Raw genomic sequence first — 18262 nt, forward strand, 5'->3', positions numbered from 1 at the left:
CGCGGTGCATTGGCGGCGCGGGGAGCAGCTGAGCCCGGCCGGCTGCGCGGATTCGCTGCCGGGAGCTCTTTAACCCTGCCCAGCTGACGGGCCGCCGCCGGCTGGGGAGCGCGATGGAGGTGCAGGTTGCGCCCCGGAGAGCCTGGGACGACTTCTTCCCCGGCGTCGAGCGCTTCGCCCGGCCGGATTTCAGAGACGTGTCCAAATGGAACAACAGGGTGGTCAGCAACCTGCTCTATTACCAGACCAATTACCTGCTGCTGGCTGCCGCGGTCATCTCCATCGTGGGGTGAGTCTGCCTCTCCTGCGCGGGAGGGGTGGGTAGCAAAAGGGGCGCCCCCTTCCTCCCCCCGCTTCCCCCCCCCATCTGCGCTGCCAGGGGCGGAGCTCAGGGTTTGGCCTCCTGGGACTTGCAAAGGGCTGGGCTGGGCCGGGGGGGGGGGTCCCGGCTGGATGCTGGGTCCTGCAGGCTATGGAGGCCGCTGCTCCCTGGGCCGCTGTGTGGACAGACGCGGTCGCAAAGCGGGCTGTAGGGTCAGGACGCTGGCGGCCGTGCCCGTGTGTCCCCCACGCCGCGCCGGCAGCTCCCTGCCTGGGCAGGGCTGGCCGCGGAGGCCGCCCAGGTGTCCGGGCCCCAGCGCCGTTCTGGGCGGTTTCTGAGATCCGGCTCTTATTCCCCACCCGGTGGGCCTGCGACAGCCGCCGGAGCAGCGGAGGCGAAATGGACCGTGCAAGGACTGGGCTGTGTTGAGGGAGGGAGCAAACCTCCTTGGGTTTCAAATTTAAACCAGCAGAGTTGGTTCTGTTCACCTGGAATAGCTGAGAAAGGGTGTAAGTCAGTGGAAGGTGTGGCTTCCTTTTTACAGCACAGTTATGTGGTAGGAGTCCTAAAACAGCTCCTCCCTCTACTCTGCACCGCCCAATCTCCCCTTTCTGGGGGTGCTGCTGTGTGGGTGGGGGGGTAGAGAGCGAGAGGCTTGTTTGGGAGACCTAAATCGTTTAAATTTTTTGTTTTATGTTAAGTTTTAATGTGCTCAGTCTCAAAAAACAACACTGAGTTTAGGAACTGGCTGCTGTGTAGCTCTCGGCTTAACTCTCTGCTTTTCCTCTTAAAAATAAAACCACTTCCTCTGCAGTGATGTGCTTTCTGCTTAAAGGGTTACCAGCCAGAGAGCAGAATCGGACAAGTTGAAATGTAGAAAGTGTGGTTGGCTGTTGATAGGCTTTTTGCGTGTGTTTGTTTTTTCGTCTCTTCTCTTCCGCCCTCCCTCCCCCCCCAAACTTCAGGGGACCAATTTTGTTCAGTCATGGTATTGCATCTGCTGTGTCTGAGGTCAGGATAGGGCTCCAGGTCTGTGGAGGTGGAGCAGGATCAGTTCCTGGAGCAGTCAGTGCTGGAAGTCTGATGATAAGAGCAGGATTGTTTTGCACATGGGGGGTCTCATTCGGGTATCGGTGTACTCTCTGAGCACAACTGCACCATGGCGCCCTTCTGCTCCTGGAGAAAGTCTGGAGACTAAACATTTTACCCCTTTCTGATGGGGATCTGGCGTGGCTCCCTCTCGAGTATTGCTGTAAGACTTGTGTTAAGGTGTTTTAGAAGCAGATGCAGAAAATAGTGATAATGGGGGTGGGGACCTCTTAATCTTCCAACCAAACCATTTGCAATGATCATGTCCAGGCAGGTAAAATAGCGACACTTATCTGAATCCAGAGCACTTAAACAGTGAATTGGGGGTGGTGAGGATCATCTGTTTTGTCTGAATCAGGTCTGACTTGAAGCCTATGAGCCAGGGCACCATCTCATTTATATAGCATGTTGTAAAGATGCCAGCTTGTTCATTTAAAACATTAAACCAGAATGAAAACTTGCTAAAGCGAAGAACCTACATCCAGTCAGACTCCTTGAGGCCATTAACACACACGGCCTAATCTGAAGCCCCCTGAAAGCTGACAATACATTTTTTTTCAATTGACATCAATTAACTTTGGATCAGACTTTGAGAGGTGAAGTACTCTTCATAAGTGGGTGATATTTCTACTCTGTATACTAGCTATGGAACTGGTACCATGGGATAGAATATCTTTTTCTTCTGCCTGCTCTAAGCTTGAAGGCTGCTGGTAACTGGGAGTAGAGGGGTGTTGTATGGCCAAGAGATTAGAACATGGGACTGGTAGGTAGGCAGGACTCCTGGGTTGTTTTCCCAGCTCTGTCACCTTGAGCAAGCTACTTGGTGCTTCTTTAAACACAAAGTTGCACTGGCTTACTCCGCTTTAGTCTACCCTTAACTATTGTCAGCATTCTTGCATAGTGATAATAGACAAGTAGTTTTAGTTTAGACTGGTGCAACATCTCACCGTTAGGTAAATCAGTGTAACTTTGTGTGTTGGCCAGGTGTGAGTTCTTCTCTACCTCAGGTTGCTAACTAATGTTCAGTTCTGAAAGACAGATAACACACTAGTCAGAATGTACTTTGCAGCCAAGGATCTCAAAAGCACTATAAACTGTTGCCAACTCAACTTGAACCTGTTTGGTCTCCTCAATCATTTCCCTACCAGATATACAATACTCAAATCCTCAATCTTCTAGAGTAAGGATTATCTACGTGTAACTGGGGGGAAAAAAATATTACCAATTTTTCTGGCTGTGTGTGTGTATGTGTTGAATCTGCCAATAAAAAACACCAGCATGCATGGTGCACAGATCCAGAACAGTTCATGTTATGGATGTTTAGTTTTCAAAAATAATTCCTGAAGTGAAAACACCAGGATAAGGCACATCTGGCGTCTGAGATCTTCTTGCTCCTGAGTTATGATCCGTACTGTGTGAAGACTTTGCGTCCTAGGAGTGCTGATGCTGCCGCCATTGAATGGAATAGCAAAAGTCCCTTATTTTAGCAAAGATCAAGCCCTAATGGGGAAACGTCCATACTTCTGGGTGTGTATTACATAAAGCTGACCTTTTTAATGGGGGACAGATTGTGGCTGACTTCACCAATTCAAATACTGAGTGGGGAAACTAAAGAAAGCTCTGCCGATAAGTCATAGACTTAGTCATTTGTCTAAATTCTCCATGCTTAACTGTTCACTGGGCAGCAATCCAGTACTGCATCATGGCTCTACATCTTCTAGAAAACCCTCTCGAATATGAGATTTAACTTATAAAAACACTTGTGTAAGGCCGCAGCGACAGGATTCTGCAAAAAGGCCATTGTAGTGTGCCAAATTCTTTCTCTCTCAACAAGGCTAAATTTGCCCCATGGTCAGCTCTGTTTTAGAGTAGCCTAACTCATCTCATTCAAGCTGGGTGTGTCTTGTAACCCTGGGCTGTCTGACTTCTACACTGTAATAGTTTGGCAGTTGTGGTGGTAGCGTTGGGCAACGTGATCAGCATTACTTAGGAATTGTGTGTCTTACACATTGCTAGTAAGACCATAAAACCCCTCTTTTATGGTTGTAAATTGAATCTGACAAGATGGAAACTCATTAGACTTCCAACCACAAGTGAAAACAACGAGGAGTCCTTGTGGCACCTCCAAGACTAATTTATTGGGACATACAAGCCAAGCAAGCCCTAAGATACAACTGCATTTGCTCCAATCCCTCAGACAGAGACAAACACATACAGGATCTCTATCAAGCATTCTTAAAACTACAGTACCCACCTCGGGAAGTGAAGAAACAGATTGACAGAGCCAGAAGGGTACCCAGAAGTCACCTACTACAGGACAGGCTCAACAAAGAAAGTAACAGAAGGCCACTAGCCATTGCCTACAGCCCCCAACTAAAACCTCTTCAGCACATCATCAGGAATTGACCACTGATCCTGGAGGATGATCCCTCACTCTTACAGACCTTGGGAGACAGGTCAGGCCTTGCTGGGAGACAGGCCAGTCCTCGCTTAAAGACAGCCCCCCCCAACCTGAAGCAAATACTCACCAGCAACTACACCCCACACAACAGAAACACTAACCCAGGTACCAATCCCTGCAACAAAACCCGTTGCCAACTCTGTCCATATATCTATTCAAGGGACGCCATCATTGGACCTAACCACATCAGCCACGCCATCAGGGGCTCATTCACCTGCACATCTACCAATGTGATATGTGCAATCGTGTCAGCAATGCCCCTCTACCGTGTACATTGGCCAAACCGGACACTCTCTAAGCAAAAGAATAAATGGACACAAATCAGACATCAAGAATTAACATTCAAAAACAAGTAGAAGAGCATTTCAATCTCCCTGGACACTCAATAACAGACTTAAGTGGCCATTCTTCAACAAAAAAACAGACTTCAGTGAGAAACTGCAGAACTGGAATTAATTTGCAAACTTGACACCATCAAATTAGGCCTGAATAAAGACTGGGAGTGGCTGGGTCACTACAAAATAATTTTCCCTCGGATATTCACCCCTTCTTATCAACTGTTGGGAATGGGCCACATCCACCCTGATTTGAATTGGCCTAGTTAGCACTGACCCCCCACTTGGTAAGGCAACTCCCATCTTTTCATGTGCTGTATACTTATACCTGCCTACTGTATTTTTCACTCCATGCATCTGATGAAGTGGGTTTTAGCCCACAAAGCTTATGCCCAAATAAATTTGTTAGTCTCTAAAGTGCCACAAGGACGCCTCATTGTTTTTGCTGATACAGACGAACATGGCTACCCCTCTGAAATATCCAGTGAGTACAGGATACCTCTACCTGCGATAAGGAGCTGTATATATTTGTATCCCTTATGCTGAGCACACTGTGTAAAACTGCAATATTACCTCTGTATAGCTTTCCCCTAGTTTAATAGAGAATTCATGTGGTACTGAACCATCTGAACACTAATCCTATTCCATAAAAGCTACCACTGTGTGTGTGGTAGTCCCAGATGGCAAAGTATAAAGGCCACTAAGTAATCAGCCTATTATATGGGCACACCCTGTGTGACATTTAAAAAGAAAAATCCTGCGACCAACATGGCTACAACAACACTGCATTTAAAAACAAAAAAATCCTTCATGTGTGAGGTTCCCCCCCCCCCCCTCCCGGACTAAATAGAAAATTGTGAATCCAGAAACTAGAAGCTAACATTTCTTGGCTATAGTTGTTGTTTACGTGTACAATAAAAGTGCCAGTGGGAATGAATCACAGTGCTGTTCTGTGTTAAAACACATTGTAGACAGTAACTTGATTTTTCAAGGCTGGACTTACACAGCAACATAGCTCCATATTAAGACTCTCTCTCTCTCTCTCTCTCCCACTGAATCCCTGTAGCTATTCCAAGATATTAAATATCCCATTAGTGTTCCAAAATCAATAGGAATTGGGTGCTTAACTGTCCTTTGTTGTTAATTTGTATTTCAGCAGGAGCTCCAGGGCCCCGTTGTTTTAGGTGCTTTACAAACAGACCAAAAAAATAACCCCAAAGATCTAAACGTATCTTCTAAAACATTCAACTATAGATCGGTCCTATCATGAAGATTGTAGAGTGTTCGTTTTATTCTGATCAGAGTTATAGAAATATAGGGCTGAAAGGGACCTCAAAGAGGTCATTTATTCCATCCCTGTGCACTGAGGCAGGATCAGGTATACCTAGACAATCCCTGCATCCTAGTGGAGGACTCCCACTCTGGCAGGAGAATGGAATCTTGCCTAATAGATTTCTATGCCTTACTGATGCTGCTTTACTAAAAGTCAAATCACTGCATATTCAGATAAACTTGCACAGTATTTTGGAACTTGTTTGCCATGCACATCAAATGCTTAAATTTTAGCTACTAGAGCCTTCCCAGTGTAAAAATTGCTATAAAAGCTGATCGTGTAAAATGAGCTAGGCATCCCAGAGTCCCTCCTGTGTTAGTCAACAGCTATCTCCGTTCTGTTGTAGCTGTGTGTCCCAGGATATGGGACAAGGTGGGTAAGGTAATATCTTTTTAGTGGACCAGCTTCTGTTTGTGGGAGAGAGAGACTAGTTTTCCAGCTACGTAGAGCTCTTCTTCAGATCTGGGAAATGTATTTACCTGTGACACTTAGTACAAGATCAAACAGCACATACTTTAGCATAAGAAGTTAGAATATTTGTTTTCATCTTAGTACATTTCCCAAATTCCAGACCCGACAAAGAGCTCTGTGGAGCTTGAAAACTTGTCTTGCTCACCAACAGACGCTGGTCCAAGAAAATATATTGCCTCACCCACCTTGTCTCTCTGTTCTGATATGGCTTAATCGTCTGCTTACCTGCAGCCTCATGTTGTGATTTTACCACCTCCATCCCCCAGTTCTTTGATTCTTCTTTTTTTTTCCCTTCCATTAGCTTACTGCACAGTCATTCAAATTGACAAACAGCTTTATTCTTCTCTCCCCCTGCCCCACATTAGTTGATTGATTTATAGTTGGAATAATTCCCTGTGTAAGATGATCACTCCAAAGTGGCAAAATTAACTTGGGCTTAGATAGAGACTGGGAGTGGATGGGTCATTGTGCAGAGGGAAACTATTTCCCCATGTTTATTTCCCGCCCCTACCCTCTTGGCTGTTCCTTGGGTGTTCTTGTCAGCTGCTGGAGGTGGCCCACCTTGATTATCACCACAAGGTTTTTTTCCCCCACCCTCCTGCTGGTGATGGCTCACCTTGGGTGATCGCTCTCCTTGCATTGTGTATGGTAACACCCATTGTTTCACGTTCTGTGTCTATAAAATCTCCCCACTGTATTTTCCTCTGAAGGCATCAGATGAGGTGAGCTGTAGCTCATGAAAACTTATGCTCAAATGTTAGCCTCTAAGGTGCCACAAGTCCTCCTTTTTCTTTTTGCAAATACAGACTAACATGGCTGCTACTCTGAAACCTGACTTTATTTTTAATGGCTTGGAGGAGTTGGGCTATTAATAAATTAAAAAAAAAACTGGAATGGCAAAAACAGCGAGGGTGAGCAACACTTCCATTTTGTTGCTTTAAAAAATAAATAGATCCGTATTCAATAGAGTTAGCTGCCTCTATGACAAAGCAAAATTTGGGAAGCATTGGAGGGAATGGTGTCTAGTGGCCCTAGCAGAGGGATATTGGAAGCTGGTCTCCTGGATTCTGTTCCTAGATGGTGTTTCAGTAGCGGTTTCATGTTTGTGAAGCTTTGAGATCTCAGGATGCTAGTGGTTACTGAAATGCTAAATAGACTTAGTTCACCCAGGAGTAACACATCTGTGGTAACTCATAAAGGTTGGAAACGTACTATCTCTGTTCTCATGCTTGCTTATAGGGTTGCCAACTTTCTCCTCGCACAAAACTGAACACCTCTGCCCCGCCCCCCACTCACTCCATCTCCACCTCCCTCTATCACTCGCTGCCCACCCTCCCTTACTCTCTCATTTTCACTGGGCTAGCTCAGGGGGTTGGGGTGTGGGAAGGGGGTGAGGGCTTCAGCTGGGGATCAGGGATTTGGGGTGCAGGAAAGGGCTCCAGGCTGGGGGAGCCAAGGAGTTCAGTATATGAGGGGGTCTGGGCTGAAGTAGAAGGTTGGGTGAGGGAGGGGTTGCAGACTCTGGGCAGGGGGTGTGGGTTCCAGGGTGGGGCTAGAAATGAGGGGTTCAGGGTGCAGGAGGGGGCTCCAGACTGGGGCAGAGGGTGGGGGGAGAGATGAGAGCTCTGGCTGGGGGTGCAGACTCAGGGGTGGGGCTGGGGATTTGGGGTGCAGGAGGGTGCTCAAGGCAGGGACTGAGGGGTTCAGAGGGTGAGGGAGCTCAGGGCAGGGGGTTGGGGTGTGGGGCTGGGGTCAGGGGTACGGGTTCTGGGCAGCGCTTACCTCAAGCAGCTCCCAGAAGCAGCAGCATGTCCCCCCTCTGGCTCCTACGCTGTGGCACAGCCAGGTGGCTCTGCATGCTGTCCCGGTCGCATGTGCCACCCCTGCAGCTCTCATTAACTGCAGTTCCTGGCCAATGGGAGCAACAGAGCTGGCACTTTCGGCGAGGGCACTGCTTGGAGATCCCTGGCTGCCTCTACACCTTAGGAGCCAGAGGGAGTACATGCCACTGCTTCTGGGAGCCACATGGATCTCAGGTAGGCAAGGAGCCTGCCAGCCCTGCTGCACCACCGACTGGATTTTTAACAGCCCGGTCAGCAGTGTTGACCAGAGCTGCCAGGGTCCCTTTTTGACCGGGCGTTCAGGTCAGACACCTGGCAACCCTACTTTCTTAAATGTACAGGACCAAATTTTGCCATCAGTTAAACCTATGCAAACTGTACTGGCTTCAGTGAGACTGCATAGATGTAACTGAGGGAAGAATTTGATCTGTGCAGTCTTGAAATAACTCATAAGTGAGTAAAGCAGCACTATGCCTGCTCATTTACTGGAATGTGGGTCGGGGGGAGAACACAGGCATAACTTCCTTGGGCCTCTAGAGAAAGGGTGTGTATCTCTCATGTATTCCCTCTAAACAAATATATTCTGTTGAGGGTGAGCCTAGTCAGTCATGAGGCAGTTAACAAAAAGCTCTGCTACGCAATAAGAAACACAGGTTCTGCCAGCATTTTAATAGAGACTTTCCTGCAGTAAGGTAGCATGTAAAACAAAACAAGCTGACAGGCGTGACCGCTACAAAGTAAAGCACAGGCTCAATCTAGCTCTGTTCTTAAAGCATCCCCCCTTTAAAACTTGACCGAGGGCCACCTCTTGAACTGTCCTCGGCCTAGACTCATGTAAAAGAGGAAACTCACTGGAGCACTGTCTGCCATCCTTAATTTCGAAACCATGCTGGTGCTAGCCCACTGGGGGCCATCAGCAGGAATATTTTTGCCCCCAACACATACTAATAATTAACGGGGGCCTTAAGCAATTGTTTAGTCTGCTTATACCTAGTGCCGAGTCTTCTTACAAAAGGACTGTTTGAACTCTTAGCCCAGCTGGCTAGTTTTTTTCAGTAGTTTTTTTTCTATTCCCTCTCCCTTGCAATACTGCTCGACTTCCTTCCTTGCCCTTCACCCAATCAGGCCTACCAGCCTGTCAGCACAAATAAAGTCAATTCCCATATCTGTTTCCTTGCATTTCTTACTGCAGCTTCTATGAAAGCAAACACTGTCTCAGAAAGAAGGCAGAGGGGTACTTCCTGTAATGATGAGACTACAGAGAGATTCCATCTCTAAATGGCTGGCTTTTCCCAACTGATTTGTTCCATTCTCTGCTGGACCCAGACCTCTGGCTCACTCCTCCTTCATCCTGGAAAGGAATGCAACATCCACTTGGCATGCTGTTGGTTCTGGGCTCTTTGTACTTCCTCTTGACACTGTGTGGTGTTCCTGCCTTAATTTCTCTGTGGGAAACAAGAACTAGTTGTTGCCTTCTACCCAAGCTTCTGGTTTTCAAGTTGTCTGAGCAACCTAAAACTCATTGCCACAGTGCTGCTGCCCTATTAGATGCCTTTTAAAATGTTTGAGATGCCTAATAAACCTTTCAAAGGAGAACTGTATTTAGAAAGTATCTAGTCTCTGCAAGTTTGGAAGACTTCAATCTAGGCTTCAAACTTGAGGTCTGGGAAGTCACTATCAGACTGTGATAAGAGATATATATTTAAGCAAGGCCACAACAGTACTTCCTTTGCTGTTGAAGGGAAACTTCCAGGACACCACTTTAAGAGACTGCACATGGGTCAATATATCGCCTATTCTCAGATACAAGCACAAAAGCATGCAGTACCTGGTGCTCTAGTCTCTCCCTCATTACCTTAATCATGAACTGCTTATCATTCACTTGCGCAGCCCATGCTCTGCTGAGTGTTGGGGTGTGATACTGCTTTGGCACGCTGCTGCCATTCTACAGACAGACAAGCAGTGGGTTGGTGTAGCTCATCCCAGAGACGGATTCTGATGATTTTCTTAAAGATAGCCCTGACATGAGAGGAGATGCTTCAGATTTACAATGATGTAAAAAAAAAAAATCTGGCCCTTCGGAAAGCAATTCTGAACCTCACAATCTACAGAACTAATTGTTCTACTTTGGGATGGGAGGAAGTATTCTCAAAGAATACTTATTACCCAATCACTGGTATTGGATAAATGCTGCAAAGAACTCAAACCTATGCTCCAGAACGCAATATCTAGGTTTAACCTAATGAGCAGCAGCTCCACTGCAAGTTGTTGGCATCTGTAACAGGATCCTCCTGTCACTTACTCTGCTATTTTGGACTAAGCTGAAAACCTGACTGTTCACACGTTCAGAGGCAAAATATTCTACCTGGAAAACTAGGATTGTCCTGTTCCGTCTTCCCTTAAATCAGGGGGTGCATTAAATATAGCAGATATCTAGAAAGAGTGATCACAAGTCTGACTTACACTCTCAGGTAGCAGAAGGCAGCCTTGGTGAAATATGCCAGCATTTGATGACTCCTCTCTGATGGAATTTATTTATTGTGAGGGTGATCCTGTTGTAGCACTGTGTGGGCAGGAAGCAGTAGTGCATAATGCAGATGGCTTTCAGAAACTGTTACAGGGAAAATGGCATAAAAGAGACATCCAAGATTGAATTCAGCAGTATTGGGGAATCTGAACCACATGGCTCACAACATGAATATTCATGTTCTTTGGACAGCTTACTACTAATCTGCCTTTATGTGGCTCTGAATGATCTCATTTGATAGTTACACTCACTGCTTCTTTGTACTCTGCAATTCATCCCACTTCAGAAAGCATGTACTTCAGATTAACGCTTTCCTTGGGAAAGCTGTCTTTTTTGGGATCACTTGCAGCAGTCTTTGCATCTGAGGAAGTTCAACTGCACAAACTCCCTAGAATACAATTTTAAAACATGTAGAGATTTGGTATGAACTACCTGTCAATATGGAGAAAAATATTCTTCCATTTAATGTTTGGACAGAAACTATTTATACAAACCCCCAATTCCTAAACTGGAAAAATAAATAAAAGCCTCTGAATGTTGAAGTGGAACAAATCAACTTTGCTACAAATGTTTAACTTGGGACAAGGCTCTACCTCCTGCACCCAAATCTAGTGACCGGCTACTGGCAAACTATTAAACAGACTAGGTCATGTCTCATAGAAGTTAACAAGGTTAATCCTCCTTGTGGAGGGGGAAAGGAGGTGTATTTAGACTTTTTTTAAAAAAAAAAAAATATATATACATACACAAGCACTTTGGTTCTGAAACATATAGTAGCAGTACTAGTGTTGTCTGATCAGAAATCCTGCTGCAGCAGAGCACAGACTTAAAATAACTTCTGCCTGGAGTAATGCTGGTCACTTTTTCCAGCCTGGGAGCTTGAGACCATTTTAACCTAAATATAGTCTGTGGTTGACTGCAAGACAAATGACTCAAATGTTGCAAACAGGCCTTCCCTATCAGAGTTCCTGTGTGCCTTGCTGGAGCTCAGACATGAATAACAGAAGCAGGTGGGCAGCTAACTTGCGTTTTTTATCTTTCAATCCAGTTGTCCCATCCTTGTTGGGACAGCTGACCTACAGAGGAAACTGGAGACGAGTTGTTTCAAACCAAAGTGATTTAGTTTTCCCCTTTCCCACGGAACCCTTTGTCAGAGTAGTGGATACAAATATTGCCAATGTAACTAGATAATGTGTACGAAATGGCTCTTCATTTTTGTTGGACATTAAGGACAGACTATAAATGCTACCATATGCTACTGCAGTTGTCCAACGGGATGAGCCAAGCTTAGTGCTGATGTAAGTGTGGGCAGGTCACCTAGCTTTAGTGTTGCATCTGGTTATGTCTGAGATGAATTATGGCCTGAAATACTGGAATTGTTATAGTAGGGATGACGCCCATTTGACAGTGGCAAATCAGGATCATCTTGGTCATAAGAACTGTTCTGTTTGTAACTGTGGGCTTAAAACAAACAAAGTACTTCACACAATGCACAGTCAACCTGTGGAAGTCATTCCCAGGGGATGTTTTGAAGGCCAAAAGTATAAATGGCTCAAAAAAGAATTAGCCATTGATGGACCTATCCTCCATAAGCTTACCTATTAGCCAAGATGGTCAGGGATTCAACACCATATTCCAGGTGAACCATAACCTCCAACTGATGGAAGCTGAGACTGGATGATTGCCCTGTTCTGTTCATTCCCTCTGAAGCATCTGGCACTGGCCATTGCCAATGTACTGGACAAGATAGTACATTGGTCTGACCTAGTGTGGTCATTCTTATGCATTAATAGACTAAGAGATCGCACTTCATAAGCAAAAATTAGTAGCAGGCTAAGCAAGTTATGGTTAGGGGAGGGGCAGAAAAAATGGCCTACACATAACTGAAGAGTGGTGAGAGCAGGTGGAGTTCCCACCCTACTCCAGATACTCCTAAACTCACTCCCATCCTGGAGTTTTGGTTGTCTAGTTGTCAAAGTTCAGGACAACTGCATCTGTTTTTTTCCTCTATAGCCCAGCAAGGACACCCACTCTCAGGCAATGGCCAGGGAGCAAGAAGCCCTTCTTTGGAGACCCATGTCTCTCTCCATCCTGAGCAGAGCATTTCCAGGCTAAACAGTTCCACTGCCTTCACTGTGTTGTTCCAGCAAAAGACAGTCTGCCTAAGCACACCTGCTTTGTCTTTCTCCTCACTGTTATGGGGTAATTGCTCTGGATATGGTACCATAGCACTAACTGTGCAAGCCTATTTATTCTTGGGATGTAAGATTATGGAGAAAACATAGTAAACAATACAAAAACCTACACACATGCTAATAAGTTTACCAGCAATTCCCCTGCCCACCAAATGTCTCTAACATGTGACCACAAAAGACCCCTCATACCAGTGCCCAAGTTCTTAAGTCTCACCTTGGAACTAACGCTGTCTTATGGGGCCTCAGTAGGCCAAAGTTCTTCCAATCCTTCTCTAAGGACTGGGGTCCTGTCTGTTTGCAGCACCAGATAAAAGGCCCTGAGCCAGTTTAAAACCAGGCCATTTATCCAAAAATTCTTTTGTTTGGAGAATCTAGTTGGAACAACAATATACAAACCTCTCGGGGGTTCTTCAAAGGGCTGATAACCAGAGAAAGTGCATGAACGTACCCAAAGTTGCATAGACTCACAACATACAAGCAATTGCATTTTAAATACAATAGGGCTTCAAAGGATTGAATTTAATTTAGTAGTGTTAATTAAGGTCTGTCCAGTGTGTCTCCTCTATCACACGATCTGAAGTTGAATGTTCTGTTTCCAGTCTTGGCTTTCTTGCTGAACTGGGCTGTTTCTAGAACTTCCCTGCAGGACCTCTGTCCTAGACCCTAGTTCCTTCTGACCCTGAGACGCACATGCTACCTGCAGTTTGCTGATGAAAGTAATTGCCCTACCTAGGGATACACACCACCTTGATTTGACACACGTGATATCTCTGCATCTCTTTTACTTAGACTATATCTGAAGATTTAGAATACAAATAGAAGTCAAAGTCCCATTCTGCATAATATGGGGGGGGGGAACAGGTTTAATTTACATTCCCCATCTGAAGCTCAAGGCAGTACAGTAGGTCATCACTAGCGTCTTCAGGAGGTGAAAAACTAGGTTAGATCCTGTTCTAAGCCACAAATGGAGAAGACTGGTCCCAGCAAGTACTAGATCATCACGCTATCTGGCATGACTGTCCGTCTGCTGCTGCTCAGCAAAGGCCCAGGAGTGAAATGGGTGGGTGGCGTTGAGATGTGCTGATGCCTTCAGGATTCTTTTTAGCCAGATGTGAGTTCCTTGCTTTCATGAGCACTGAACTCCTCCAAAAACCAGGGCAGGGGGAGAATAGTGTGTGTAAATACACATGAGAACAATACTAATTAAGCACATCGCTTACCAATGGCTTGCGGTCTCTGCATGACAACGTTATGGCTAACAAAGCGCGACATGTGAATGTCCGAAGCTGGCTGATAAGGGTTCTGAAGCACTGAAGCATAAGCCTTGTCGACTGTCTCCATCTTCTTAATCATGCAATAGGGAGACACTCAAGCTGAATGCGTAACTCATATGTTATAAAATGAAGATGTTGGTCAAACTTTCCTTCACTTTCTCCCCAGATTTCTGAGCCCACTGAACATGATCCTTGGTGGCACCATAGTGGTGCTGGTGTTCACAGGCTTTGTGTGGGCATCACACAACAAGGACATCCTTCGCAAGTTCAAGAAGCAGTACCCAACTGCGTTTGTGGTAGCCATCCTGCTGTCTAGTTACTTCTTGATATCCTATTTTGGAGGTGTCATGGTGTTCATATTTGGGATAACATTTCCTCTACTGTGTAAGTATAGCTTTTCTCCCTCCCCTCCCCCCCCTTAATGACTAAAACTAAAAGCTCAAGTCTCTTCACTCTGAATTAACCCTTGGCTCCACTTAGTATATGAAATTTGAGGTTTTAAAAATGGTCCCAAAACAAATTTTATACAATTGACTTTCAAGGCTGCTAGCAAGTGAAACTTGAAGGAATCTAATGTTTTCCTTTTAAGAAATAAACTATACTGGAGGTAGACATATACTTACATGACTTCTTAAGCAGACCATATCAGTACATATGTGTTAGACTTTCAGCTTCCTACTTTTGGATGTCCGCTCATTTACAAAGTCATTCAAAGTGCTTTGAGAGATACTGAAGAGCTAAGTATTCAGTGGGGGTATGTCAGTTAACAAACATGTATTTCTGTTCTTAGTGATATTTATCCATGCATCTCTGAGGCTTCGGAGCATAAAGAACAAACTGGAGAATAAAATGGAAGGAATAGGTTTGAAGAAGACCCCTATGGGCATAGTACTTGATGCCCTTGAACAGCAGGAAGAGAACATCAACAAACTGGCTGACTACATTGCTAAAGTGAAGGAATAAGATGCACATAATATGGCATTCTTACCTGTTGCAGGAATTTAGTTTCTATTTACTTTTGTCAAAGCTTGCTTTCAATTTGTCTGAGATGCACATACTGTATAGATTGAAAATGGCAAGATACAGGTATACAAAGCTATGCAGGGCTCCTCTAAGGTTGGGGAGGAGAGATTCACCTTTCTAGAGTATGGTAAAATGTCTTGGTATTGCATACATATGCACCAACTGTTTTTAAAGCACTTGTTTTCTGGCGGGGGAAACAAACATGAATTGCAGTCTCTGAACCTGTTCTTGGTAGCCAGTGTCATGTCTAAGTATTTATAATGCACTTCATTGGAGGAATGATATAGGGGTGGGGCTGTTTAGTGCACTACCAGTTGGCTAAAAATGTCACCAGACAAAAATCTGGCAGTCAGGACTGGCTGAAAGCTCTGCCAATAAATTTTTTTTTTTCATTCCTTCTCCTTCTTCCCCCCCCCCCCAAAAAAAAACCCCTCTAGGGGGTGTCCTCCTGTCAGCTTACCTTTTCAAGCAGGTTATAGTCAAGCCATCTTATTATCTGAAGTAGCAAATGGAAAGAATAAATTGACCAGAGCGCACAAGTCACCTCGCATGCTCCTAGTCTGTTCATAAAATGTAATATTTCTTATAGCAGGAGATCCAAGTCTAAATGGGCAACATATGTAAACTATATAGCTCCCTTGTCCAGCTCTGCCTACAAAGCACGGATGCAGATTTGACTGAATTCAGTAAGAGAGGCACATGTGTCTCTGAAGGTTATTATGAGCCTTAAATGTCTCTGACATCTTTGGCTCTCTTGAGGTCCATGAAAGCTTTTTTGCAATTGCCTTCAATAGAGCCACAATTTCACACTTACAAGGTGTGGGGTTTTGCAATTGGTTTCTTCTTTCTTTTAATACTTAAAAAAAAAACAAAAAACTGTGGACTGTAAGAATAGCTAGGAGACTATCTTATTTGGAGTTCTGGTTTTGTTTTGTTTTTTTTGTTTTAAAACTGTCCCTTGAGATTTTAGGACTTACCTCATTGTCCAAATTGTGCTCTGACTCTTCCTGTTTAAAGAAGACACTGGCTAAAACATACATCTTGCTAATTTATTCCACTTGTGGCTCTATTCAAGGGAAATAAGACCAGATTTCAGACTTGTAAATAAAAACAAATTACATGTTCTTAAAACCATTTCCAAATTCATGTAAGCAATTATTTTCAAGAGCTATTGTTACAAATAGCTTCAGTAAACTTCAGCTTGACTGCAGTCTGTGCTACCTAAACCATATGCATGGAAAAACTTATGCAGATTAACATAGTGTGTAACCATCAGTCTTGCATCTCTCCTCCCTTTTTTTATGAAGTATTTATCTGTAACTGACTTGATTTACATGGCAGGTACAGCAGATATCCCAAAAACCTCTTCAAAGTTCATGTGTATAAGACACGTGTGTGCACGTGCGCACACACTTGGGGTCTCTTCCAAATGAATTGTTTTGGAGTCTGAACACCTCATTCCATGCAAATGTTCCAGAGTGATCAGTATTTATTAGAAGCTTCTTTACGTGTATATTCCAGGGTAAGAAGCCATGACCTGCTCCTTTATTATAGTACATTGTCTTAGCTTTCGATGAGTAATTCTTGCTACACTTACAGAAGAGATACTAGCCTATGACTTCATGAATATATGGTTACATTGTAGAATTTTAAAAATTAGTTGTGAAGAATAAAGTTTAACCATTGTTAAAACAGAGTGCATTTATTGCATTTTTTTTAACTAATGATGCAGAAAAGTGACTTTAATCAAGATCACACTACTCTACAATAATATGATTCAGTTTAAATGACCAACTTTTTTTGTTTTTTGAACTATAGTCACTACTTTACATATAACAAAAGCACAACACAATGCACTGTGGGTCGTCTTTCCTTTTTAAAAAGGGAATGGATTTGGAACATGCCATAGTGAGTCATTGCAGTAGAGCACTAAGGTTATTTGTATCCTTCTAGGTGAGTGGGTTTCTAGGTGGAGGAGAGTAGGGACGGCAGCCTCTTTGGACTACTTTGAGAAATGGTATGCTTACCAAGCTAGGTGGTGTACAGTTGGTTTTTGTTGTTAAACAAAATTTTCCAGTGTTTGGATGTCTGACCTTTTTTTAAAGCCTTTAGCATACCAAATAGCACAAAAACTCCAAAGTGCTTGTACAGAGCACAGCTACCTTATATGAATAATTTTCAGTTTCCCCCCCACCTAACTAAATTTGTACTTTAGATACGGCTTGAAGGGAGAAGATTTCTGCCTTCATCTCCCAACTTAAAAACAACACCTCTCCAAAACCTCAAACTAAGTGGGAGGAAATCAGTACACTATATGCAGCGGGGTGGAGCCTGATTTGTATTTGTACACACGCAGCTTCTGCAATAGAAAGAGGTAAACTGCTATATGTCTTCAAAGGAAATTGAAGCAAAGGGGGACACCTTCCTATATAAGATAACAGATTGTACCTTTACAATAACAATAATCCCAGTTAGTATCTGCTACTGGGTTTTGTGCGGGATGGGGCACACAGCCTAGAGCAACCCCTTATCCTTGAAGTTTGATCCTATTTCTGGCCTTAGCAGAATCCATTGGGACCTTGAAGTACAGAAGGCAAGAGTGAGGCATGTATTGTTGGATTTCTTTTTTTAAGAAGCTATGCCCCACCCAAATATGCTTGGCAGGAACTATAAGTGGCCATCAGAAAAGGGTGGGAGATGGGTTCAGTTACCTTTTTCCAACCCTATTGAAGATGAGGAGTCTGCAGAGGTATTTTCAGTGGAAAAAGTAGTGCAATCCTATTAGGGTTGAGGTAGGAGACTGCAAGTAGCTGATGTGTGTGTGTGTGTGTGTGTGTGTGTGTGTGTGTGTGTATAACTCATTGAAGGAAAAGGATCATGATGTGATCCGCATCCCCAAAACCACCCTTCAGACCTGGGTGAAGGTCTGTGAAATAGCATGACACCAGACATGACCACACTAACTGTAGAAACCTACAAGGCACTAATAGATCTGCATACCATGAGGCTCAGTCCAATGTGGATAAACTTCAATGGTAAGTGAGTGTCTGCTCTGAAACAAACCAGTCCTCCTGTGGAGCAGGGCTTGAATGGGGGTAGTGCTGTAAGCCTCCAGGTGTTTGCTTTTGCATGCTTTCTGACAGGGTGAGAGATGGGATCTTTTCCTGATGCACATTCCTCTCTTACAGTAGGAACTGATGGCTGTGAAAAGTAGCCAACTTGTTTTGGCAGCCTGCCCTTGTGCCTTTTCAGAAGGCACCATTTTTGTGTGGCCCTTTCCTAGATTCCACCTACCTTTCCTTTGGCCACACCTTCCCCTGAACTCTCTTGCACTTACAAGCAAGGGTTGTGTTGATGCCACTGAGATGCATGTTCCAGTCGCTTCTCCATA

At 44.4% G+C, this 18262-nt stretch overlaps 1 protein-coding gene across 1 annotated transcript; it reads left to right on the plus strand.

Moving 5' to 3' along the window:
• The first annotated feature begins 3 nt into the window (after positions 1-3).
• Positions 4-16563, plus strand: ARL6IP5 (ARF like GTPase 6 interacting protein 5). Its single transcript, XM_073351075.1, has 3 exons — positions 4-289; positions 14015-14232; positions 14639-16563. Exons 1-3 carry the CDS (start codon positions 114-116, stop codon positions 14809-14811), a joined length of 567 nt encoding a protein of 188 aa, XP_073207176.1. The 5' UTR covers positions 4-113; the 3' UTR covers positions 14812-16563.
• The last annotated feature ends 1699 nt before the right edge of the window (positions 16564-18262 follow it).

This window comes from Lepidochelys kempii, chromosome 7 (genome assembly GCF_965140265.1).
Source record: "Lepidochelys kempii isolate rLepKem1 chromosome 7, rLepKem1.hap2, whole genome shotgun sequence".
In the NCBI taxonomy this organism is placed as follows: Eukaryota; Metazoa; Chordata; order Testudines; family Cheloniidae; genus Lepidochelys; species Lepidochelys kempii.

Excerpts from the sequence above, each read along its gene's own strand:
- ARL6IP5 (XM_073351075.1), top strand. The coding sequence starts at position 114 with ATGGAGGTGCAGGTTGCGCCCCGGAGAGCCTGGGACGACTTCTTCCCC. Across the intron at positions 290-14,014 it reads GCGGTCATCTCCATCGTGGG|ATTTCTGAGCCCACTGAACA; the intron begins GTGAGTCTGCCT and ends CTTTCTCCCCAG. Across the intron at positions 14,233-14,638 it reads GATAACATTTCCTCTACTGT|TGATATTTATCCATGCATCT; the intron begins GTAAGTATAGCT and ends TTCTGTTCTTAG.